At 41.3% G+C, this 10,023-nt stretch overlaps 1 protein-coding gene across 1 annotated transcript; it reads left to right on the forward strand.

Moving 5' to 3' along the window:
• The first annotated feature begins 6,324 nt into the window (after positions 1 to 6,324).
• LOC115457128 (olfactory receptor 5F1-like) lies at positions 6,325 to 7,305 on the forward strand. Its single transcript, XM_030186552.1, has one exon. It carries the CDS (start codon positions 6,325 to 6,327, stop codon positions 7,303 to 7,305), a length of 981 nt encoding a protein of 326 aa, XP_030042412.1.
• The last annotated feature ends 2,718 nt before the right edge of the window (positions 7,306 to 10,023 follow it).

A 10,023-nucleotide genomic window follows, 5' to 3' on the forward strand; every position in this document is an offset into this window, starting at 1 on the left:
AATAGAGTAATAACCAATTCAAGTAATAATTAGCTGTTTGAGACACAACTGCATGTAAATAATCATTTTCCAGATATGAGCTATTCTGTAAGTGTGAACCAAAATTTGATTGCACATACTTTTCAGGTGCACATTGACATGGATGGAGTGTTGGTGGAGTTCTGACAGAGTGTACATTTACACGCGTAGATTTTCAAATGCTTTACTGAATGACCGCTCTTTAGGAATCGAGGCCAATGCATTTAGGCCTGATCTGGCTTGTAAAAGCAATTTCACCTAAGTTCAAATGAATAGGCTCCAAAAAAGGTACATTTTTGGTGCCTAAAAACAGACACATAAGCACCGCCATACTGGGGAAAGACCAAGGGTCCATCAAGCATCCTGTCTCCGACAGTGGCCAATCCAGGCCCTAAGAACCTGGCAGAGCCCAAAAAACGTAATAATGATCAATGGACTTTTCCTTCAGGAATCTGTCCAATCCCCCTTTAAACGCGACAAGGCCAACTGCTGTCACTACCTCTTTATAGAATTGCCTTCTCCGTGTCTTTAATGTCCTAACAAAACATCTTCTGCTGCTGAGTTCCTACATTTTAAAAGGTCCCTGGATTTAGGTATTATAAACTGGAAGGCAATGCCAAGTTGGGGGGGGGGGGGGTTCTTTTACAAAGGTGCAGTAGTGTTTTTAGTGCACACTAATAATGAGTGCATACCTCTCATATTTATAAGGAACCCAAGACACAAATCGGGAGATAGGCGTCCTTCTCTCAGGGCCGCCCAAATTGGCATAATCGAAAGCCAATTTTGGGCATCCCCAACCATAGGGGCCAACTTTTCAAAATTATTGTGGGTGCTAAGCACAGTGGAAATAACCCTTCCTTGGACACATACAAGTAATTTTCTCAATATTGGGGGTGCTCAAGCACCCACAGCACCCACAGAGTCGGCTCCTATGTCCCCAACTGCTTCCTGTCACAAGGATAACCAAAGATCCCAGGGGCATGTCAGAGGCGTAGCAAGGGCGGGACTTGGGAGTGCCTAACAGATGGGCGTCCTCGAGTGATAATGGAAAAAAGAAAGGCATCCCTGAGGAGCACTTAGGCGACTTCACTTGGTCCATTTTTTGTTATTACCAAACCTCAAAAAGGTGCCTGAACTGACCAGATGACCACCAGAGGGAATCGGGGATGACCTCCCCTGACTCCCCCAGTGGTCACTTACTCCCTCCCACCCTAAAAAACTTAAAAATCTTTTTTTGCCAGCCTGAAATGTCATAATCAGATCCGTTGCAGCAGTATGCAGGTCCCTGGGGGGGGGGGGGGGGGGGGGGGGGGGAGGTATGTGTGTGTCAGTGGAGGCATAGCGAAGGCATGGACGCCCTTCTTTCAAACATTTTGGACGTCCTGAACTTCCCCACACACAGGGCGGCCAAATTTCAAGGGAGTGGAGTGGCCTGGAGGAGTGGCCTAGTGGCTAGAGCACTGGTCTTGCAATCCAGAGGTGGTCAGTTCAAATTCCACTGCTACTACTTATGATCCAAAATCCAAATAAATAAAGGGGATGTCAGAGGCATAGCAAAGGCATGGACTTCCTTCTCACAGAAACATGCACATTTTGGATATCCTCAACTGCAGTGGCAGGGACGGAGGCATAGCGAAGGACAGCTGCTTTTGTGGGAAAAGCTCTACTAGGGCATGGCAAGTCATATGTTAATGGAGTTTTTTTTTTTTGTTAGGAGGCTTTTCTGGGTGCATTATGGGCTCCCTGCATTTAGGAATGGTTACTACATTGGGCTTTGAGCCTGGCAACCTGGTTTCGATTCCCACTGCAGCTCCTTGTGACCTTGGGCAAGTCACTTAACCCACCATTACCCCAGCTACGAAAACTTAGATTGTGAGCTCTCTAGGGACAGAGAAAGTACCAGCATATAAAGTGTACAGTGCTAAATATGTCTAGTAGCGCTATAGAAATGATTAGCAGTAGTAGTATTTGAGACTTGATATAGTGCCTTCACAACAAATCAACAATTGAAAGAAGAGAATAGGAAAACAGCAATATCAGGAGAGCAGGGGAAATGAACAGAGTATATCAGAAAATGGGAGAAACCGCAAAGGCGGTTAAGGAAGCAGAGACCACCAACCGCCTACTGGAACCTGTCATCAAAGAATTAAAAAGCCATAGGGTTAGGGAAACACCTGGGAAAGCAGATGAGCTTTAAGTAGGGGAGACAGCAAAAGCTCAGACTTCAGGGAAAGAGGTAATGAATTCCAAAAGAAAAGGGGCCAAACAAAAAAATGCAGAGGCACGAGTGGAGTAAAGACGAGAACAGTGAACAGATGGTAAAGTCAGATGGGAATCAAATGCTGAGCAGAGCTCACAAGCAGGACAATAAGCAGTAATCTGATTGGACAGAGTTACATGTTTATAGTGATGAGCATGTGAGAGAAGACGGATAGTGGTATTCTGGACTGTTGCAATTTATGGAGGGAAACATTTGGGAGGCTGGCATATTTAACATTGCAGTAGTCTAACGTTTAGGCAAGCAGAGCAACAAGAAGAGTGGCACAGCCCTCAGTGGAGAGATACGGATAGAGTCAGAACACTAGGCGCAGAGCATAAGAACAGATCTTAACAGTCGCAGAGATGTGCGAAGAGAAAGTTAAGGCACTTTTGATGCAAACTGAGATATTTCATATTATCAGTCAGTGAGGAATTCTATAAATGGCGTCTATAAAATTGGCACCAACCTCCCACCCCCAATTACACAGTTTTCTATAAGCTGCACCTAAAGTTCAGCGCAGTTTATAGAATTAATGCTTATGTGGACAGGTCATAGATACGAGACGCTGATTTGAGCATCTCCAGTCTAGACTGTTTTGAGCGAATTTTAGTGCCACAAAACTTCAGAAGAGACAACCGGAGAGTTGTTTACGTATACGTTCCAACACAGTCACCTATAAGGTTTTCTCCATACCAATACAAAAAACCATCTGATGTACAAATAGAGAAAGAGACCTTTATATGGTGAGAAGACTCCTGACGCAGGCCTGACTGGCCGAAACATAGCTGTGTCGAGTCCTGTGCTCCCTATTTTCGTATTATTTTTTATGGTTAATAAATATTTTTAAGTTTTCACATAAGAATTGTCGTCTTTATTACATATTTTTTTTATAATTTTTATTTTTATTAGTCTTTTTTTTAATTTAATTTTTTATTTTTCTGAGTCATCTTCGTTGTTTTGTGCATCATGTGTAAGTTTAGACACTAAAATTTAAGCGTGGAACACCTATATTCTGTAATTATGTATATAACACAAAAGAGAATCCACAAACGTGGAGAACTCAAAAAGTCCCACGGACAAACTCAAGTAGAAAAGGGAAGTGGGAATGAGAACCAGGATTTCCAAAGACTGGACCACAGTGATGCAGCAGCGTAGCCGAGGGTGGGCCCAGGCCCACCCACTTTGGGCTTAGGCCCACCCAGTACCAGCACACCTATGATGTGGCTGGCAGGGATTCCTAAGCTCCACCAGCCAAAAACTTCCAACTATCCCTCCTGCATACCTTGTAAATAGCAGATCTTCGCCTGCAGCAACTGATACATACTGCTCACCCCGGCCCCACAGCCTTCTTTCTGATGTATTCCCGCCTATGTGGAAACAGGAAGTTGCATCAGAGGGAAGGCTGTGGGGCTCAACATGAGCAGTGTGTATTAGTTGCTGCTCGCTGCCAGTGAAAGTCTGCTATTTAAAAGGTTAGGGGGATGTCTGAGAGACCATATGGTATAAAGGCGAGAGAGGAAGAGATCAAAGCACTTGTGGGATAGGGCAGAGTTCTTCTGCCCACCCATCTTGGGCCCAGGCCCACCCAAAATTGAGTGTCTGGCTACGTCCCTGCAGTGATGATGGAAACGAAGCAAAAGTTTATTGAACAATAAATGACTCGACACAACGTTGTTTCTGGACCAGAAGGCTTACATCAGGAGTCTTAATGTTCAAGTAAAAAAATGATAATGAAAGTCTTGAAATAGTCTATATGTTTATTCAAAATATGATGAGAATCCAAAGATGATTGAATATAGTGGTTTTTAAAAAGACCATTGATGAAATCTGTGTGGAGTCTGATCTGCTTTTGACCTTCCCATTTCCGTGTTCTCTTTTCTGAACTGTGTGTAAATTTTAGGTATAGATTCTGCATCTAAATGTATGTGCATTAGTCCTAATTAACTATAATTAATACCAATAATTGCTTATTAAAAATCCAATTACTGGCACTAATTGTCTCATTATTCTATTAAACTTATTGCCTTCAAGGTTTGCTGTCTGGTCCACAGGATTATTTATGGTGAAGTTCCTGGTTATATGTTAAAACCTCATAAATCTACCACGCAGAAACAGTACCAACCTATCCCGAACTTACTTAAATTTGCATTATCCAGACTGCAATCAACTTATGCATCCAGCTTCTCTTACATAAGTACACAACTGTGGAACGCTCTGCCCAAAACCTTGAGATCTATTCATAACCATCTCAACTTCAGAAAATTACTGAAAACCAACCTGTTTAAGAAGGCCTATCCCCCTGACCCAAATTAACTTTCTACTTCCTGTGACACAGAAAAACTATGGACCATATTGGACTTCCATCACCACCCTCTCTTTATTTCCTTGTTGTTCTAAACTTATGTTGCTTTCAAGCTGATTAATATATTGTGTATTTCTATTTTATCGAACCGGATCCTGCCTCTCCGGTATTGTGTAAGCCACATTGAGCCTGCAACTAAGTGAGAAAATGTGGGATATAAATGTGTTAAATAAACTGTAGCTGCAAATTTATGCTCACAATTTTTGATCATCTTTATAGAATCTGGGATTAATACACTGGATCTACCGTGTGCTAACCAAATAACATGCTGGTAATGCAGAAGCACGTTTTGCTCCTCAATAGGAGGTGTTAAGTGGATCTGCATTAACAGTGTGTTGGTCCTGCATATTAATGGCAAAATCGCCACATGCCCAGAATGCCACTACTACATGCCACCTTAGATCTGAAGTTGGCACATGGTAAAATCCTGCATTACAGCATGTTAAATTTTAATGCGCTGTGGTAAAAGACCCCTAAAGATTAATACATCGTCTAGCTCTGAGCTATATGACTGAACTGATCGACTTACCAATTAGAAACACAATTGAATCAGCCAGAACGTACTTAACTTTGCATTTCCCAAGTTATAAAAACCTGAAGTATAAATCAATATACGCATCATGTTTCTCCTACGTACGCACACAGCTCTGGAATACGCTACCAAAACACTTGAAATCCACGAATAATCATCCTGAATTCTGAAAAAAACCTCAAGAGTCACCTTTTCAAGAAGGTGTACCCCATAGATCTGACAAATACCGAATAATGTAATATGGCAATTTAATCAGGAAATGGACAGTACTCAACCTCGACACATGATCACTCCCTAGCATTTCGATTGAGAACAACCACCTCAACCTGTTTACTGATATTTCTTTACTGTATTTGTTCACACCGGAGTCTGTAACCACCTCTCCAGAACTATGTAAGTCACTTTGAGCCTACTAGTAAGTGGGAAAAGGTGGGATAAGAAAGAAAGAAAGAAAGAAAGAAAGAAAGAAAGAAAGAAAGAAAGAAAGAAAGAAAGAACTTAAATTGTCCTGTATAGTATAGTGCACAGTGCTTTGTGGGTTATCACTTTTCTGTGCACTCACACAAGGTGCACACAGCTGAATACAGCCAGTCACAGAACTGCCTTCAATTTTTTTTCAATCTTGCTATTTGCACTTTAAATTTCATATTTCCAGCTTCTGGGCTCAATTCCCAGATGGACCTACAAAAGAGTATAAGTGTTATGGTACAGCTTAGGATGATCAGATCAGAGATAATGGAAAACCTTCTGTTATTTTAAAGGTAAGAAAATGGATTTAATTTATTTGCCCATTTTACTGCTTACAATCTAATAAAAGCAAGGTGCACGATTAGTCTTAGTAATGCAACAAGAGTAATACAAATAAAATTAGGGTCTGTAATGCTTTATATAGTATGAACATAGAAAATAGGATACAAAAGTCTTAATTCAGAAAATGGGAAAATAAATACATTTTAAGAGAATTCAGAGAAGAAGAGATTATTTATTTCTTCAGTGATTTCATGTATTACATGCAGTTAATGCAAAGTGAGAAATTTAAAAAAGCCCCATAAAACTCCATAGACCTAGAAGTCTTTCAAACAAGCCTCCTCACTCGTGAAAATGGATGAACAAGTAATAAATATTTGATTGTTTTTGTTATCGCAGAATCCAATGGAAAAGGTCAATTTTACCACAGTGACAGAATTTATCATCTTGGGGTTTCCTGAATTTCCAGAGTTGCAGATTCCTCTCTTCTTTCTATTTTTACTGATTTACCTGATTATCCTAATGGGGAACCTCACTATGATCACTATTACGTGCCTGGACTCTCACCTACACACCCCCATGTACTTTTTCCTCGGTAACTTGTCCTTTCTAGACATCTTTTTCACTACAGTCACTCTCCCCAAATTGATGGATATCTTGCTAAGAAAGAATTATTATATTTCTATGAGTGGGTGTTTTATACAACTGTATTTTTATCTGAATATGGCAAGCAATGAGTTTTTAATTCTTTCAGTCATGGCCTATGACCGTTATGTTGCCATATGTCAACCCCTGTGTTACCATTTGATTATGAATCAGAAAGTTTGCATCTTCTTAAGTGCAGGCACATGGATCTTAAGCCTTATACTTCCTGCTTTTTATTTTATTTTTATTCCTCATTTCTCTTTTTGTGGCTCTAATGAGATTAATCATTTCTTCTGTGATTTCCCAGCATTGCTAAAGCTTTCTTGCTCCAACACCTCAACTCTTCAAAGTGTAGTTTACATTGTGGGGGCATTTATGGCTTTTCCTTGCTTTATGGCAACCATCACATCTTATGTTTATATCATTTCCAACATCCTGAGGATCCGTTCCACCGAGGGAAGACGTAAAGCCTTCTCCACCTGCTCCTCCCATCTCACGGTCGTATGTCTGTTCTATTTGACTTTGATATGTGTGTATTTGAGACCACAATCCATGCAATCGATGAATCAAAACAAAGTTATTTCTATATTGCATAATACTCTAATTCCAATGTTTAACCCTTTAATTTACAGTATGAAAAACAAGGATGTGAAAACAGCGCTTGGAAAAAGGTTTCCATTGAAAACTATGTCTGATTTTCAAAAGAGTTTAACTGGGCAGCAGATGCACCTACCTGGTTAAACCCCTCTAAGCGACCTGACACATGGTATTTAAAAAAACTTGACTGGTTAATGCCACTGAATATCTCTGCTCTCTGGCTATCTCCTAACTGGTTAAAGTTAGAGCAGGCCAAGAGAGGTCTATGGGAGGAGCCTCTACTTGGTCAATTAGTAGCTATTTTCAGTACAGTAACCGGCTTAGGGGCCCTTTTACTAAGCTGCATAGGTGCCTACGCACATCCTACATGCATCAATTTTGAACGTCCGCCCAGCTACCGCATGGCCCGGGCAGTAATTACATTTTTTACGCACGTCCTCTAAGTGAGCTGGAGATTTTCTGGCATGTGGCGCAAACTGGGCAGTAATTGACATTGTAAGCGCATAGATCATTACTGCCTGGTTAACGCGTGAGACCTTTCCATTAGGTAAATGGGTGGTAGTAAGGTCTCAGGCCCAAAATAGACGCCAGCCAATTATTATTTTGCCGCATGTCCATTTTTGGACAAAAAAAGGCCTTTTTTTGGCAGGTGCGTTGAAAAATGGACCTTTCGTGCATCCATTGTATGCATCTTTACTAGTGCAGGCCATTTTTCAATGCACCTTAGTGAAAGAAGCCATAAGTAACTGCACAAAGTTAGGACGATCAAAAGGCTTCCCTAACATATACATTGACGTTATCCATGCACTGGTGTGACGACTAGCTGATGCCCAGTTAACTTCTATGTGACCATTGAGTCCCAAGTATTCAATACCTGGCATTTTTTTGTGAGGGGGGGGGGGGAGAGTTGTTTTTCTTTTTTCAAAAATGGGCTTATTTCCTAGTCAGATTTTTGACATTTAATATAAAACATCCTCACTGTGTATCATGATTGATTGTTGTAGTTGTAATTATCACATTTCAAGTTTATTATTCTCTTGATAGCTTGCTTGTTTTATTATGTTTCACTCTGAAGAAACTGTATTTGGTTTGGTGAAATACATTTAACAAATAAATGTGAAGAAATAAAATGCATTTACTTAATTAGACTTTGCTCACACCTTTTTCACTAGTAGCTCAATGTGAGTTACATTCAGGTACTCTGGATATTTCTCTGTCCCAGGAGGGCTCACAATCTAAGTTTGTACCTGAGGCAATGGAGGGTTAAGTGACTTGCCCAAGATCACAAGGAGCAGCAGTGGGATTTGAACCGGCCACCTCTGGATTGCAAGACCAGTGCTCTAACCACTAGGCCACTCCTCCACTCCGAAATCTTGCTGTTCTTTGGGGTTCTACATGGAATGTCGCTACTCTTTGAGATTCTGCATGGAATCCTGTCACTCTTTAAGATTCCAGAATCTTTATTTATTTATTTAGATTTTGCTCACACCTTTTTCAGTAGTAGCTCAAGGTGAGTTACATTCAGGTACTCTGGATATTTCTCTGTCCCAGGAGGGCTCACAATCTAAGTCTGTACCTGAGGCAATGGAGGGTTAAGTGACTTGCCCAAGATCACAAGGAGCAGCAGTGGGATTTGAACCGGCCACCTCTGGATTGCAAGACCGGTGCTCTAACCACTGGGCCACTCCTCCACTTCTACTATTTGGTGTCAACTTTCAAAGTAGTTAAATGCAAATATGAGTTATCTTGTTGGGCAGACTGGAAGGACCGTGCAGGTCTTTTTCTGCCGTCATCTACTATGTTACTATGTATATGTAAAGTAGTTAAATGAAGGCTTTTTGGCCCTTTTAATATGAAAGGACATTTTAGAAAGGATGTAGAACTCAGAATATGGACATTCCAGTTAGTGAATCACAAATGGACGTCCATCTCACAAGTATTTTAGAACAGAATACAGTCTGATGGTGTTTAAGCAAATGCTAACTCCCACAGCTGACTATCAAACTGTGTCTTTATAATGTGCTTTAGTGGTTACATTAATGAGATTTGCATTTATGTGAATGGGACTAATTTACTTAAATGCCTTAATAACATGCACTGTTAAATGTTAGTGCAGAGTTAGAAAGCTTTGTGTTTTAATCATTCAGCTCCTGGTCTTGTCTTGGTCTTGTAGGAATTAAAAAAAACAATCTAAAAACCTTTTATTGCCAGCCTGAAATGTCATACTCAGGTCCCTGGGGGGGGGGGGGGGGGGGGGGGGGGGGGGGGGGAGGTATGTGTGTGTCAGTGGAGGCACAGCGAAGGCATGGACGCCCTTCTTTCAAACATTTTGGACGTCCTGAACTTCCCCACACACAGGGCGGCCCAATTTCAAGGGAGTGGAGTGGCCTGGAGGAGTGGCCTAGTGGCTAGAGCACTTGTCTTGCAATCCAAAGGTGGTCAGTTCAAATTCCACTGCTACTACTAATGACCCCAAATCCAAATAAATAAAGGGGATGTCAGAGGCATAGCAAAGGCATGGACTTCCTTCTCACAGAAACATGCACATTTTGGATATCCTCAACTGCAGTGGCAGGGACGGAGGCATAGCGAAGGACAGCTGCTTTTGTGGGAAAAGCTCTACTAGTGCATGGCAAGTCATATGTTAATGGAGGTTTTTTTTTTTTGTTAGGAGGCTTTTCTGGGTGCATTATGGGCTCCCTGCATTTAGGAGTAGTCTAATGGTTAGTGCAGTGGACTTTGAGTGTGGCAACCTGGTTTTGATTCCCACTGCAGCTCCTTGTGACCTTGGGCAAGTCACTTAACTCTCCATTACCCCAGGTATGAGAACTTAGTTTGTGAGCTCTCTAAGGTCAGAGAAAG

Source organism: Microcaecilia unicolor, chromosome 14 (assembly GCF_901765095.1).
Source record: "Microcaecilia unicolor chromosome 14, aMicUni1.1, whole genome shotgun sequence".
Taxonomy (NCBI): Eukaryota; Metazoa; Chordata; class Amphibia; order Gymnophiona; family Siphonopidae; genus Microcaecilia; species Microcaecilia unicolor.

What these genes read in the sequence shown, in the direction of transcription:
- LOC115457128 (XM_030186552.1), top strand. Translation starts at nt 6,325, where the DNA reads ATGGAAAAGGTCAATTTTACCACAGTGACAGAATTTATCATCTTGGGG.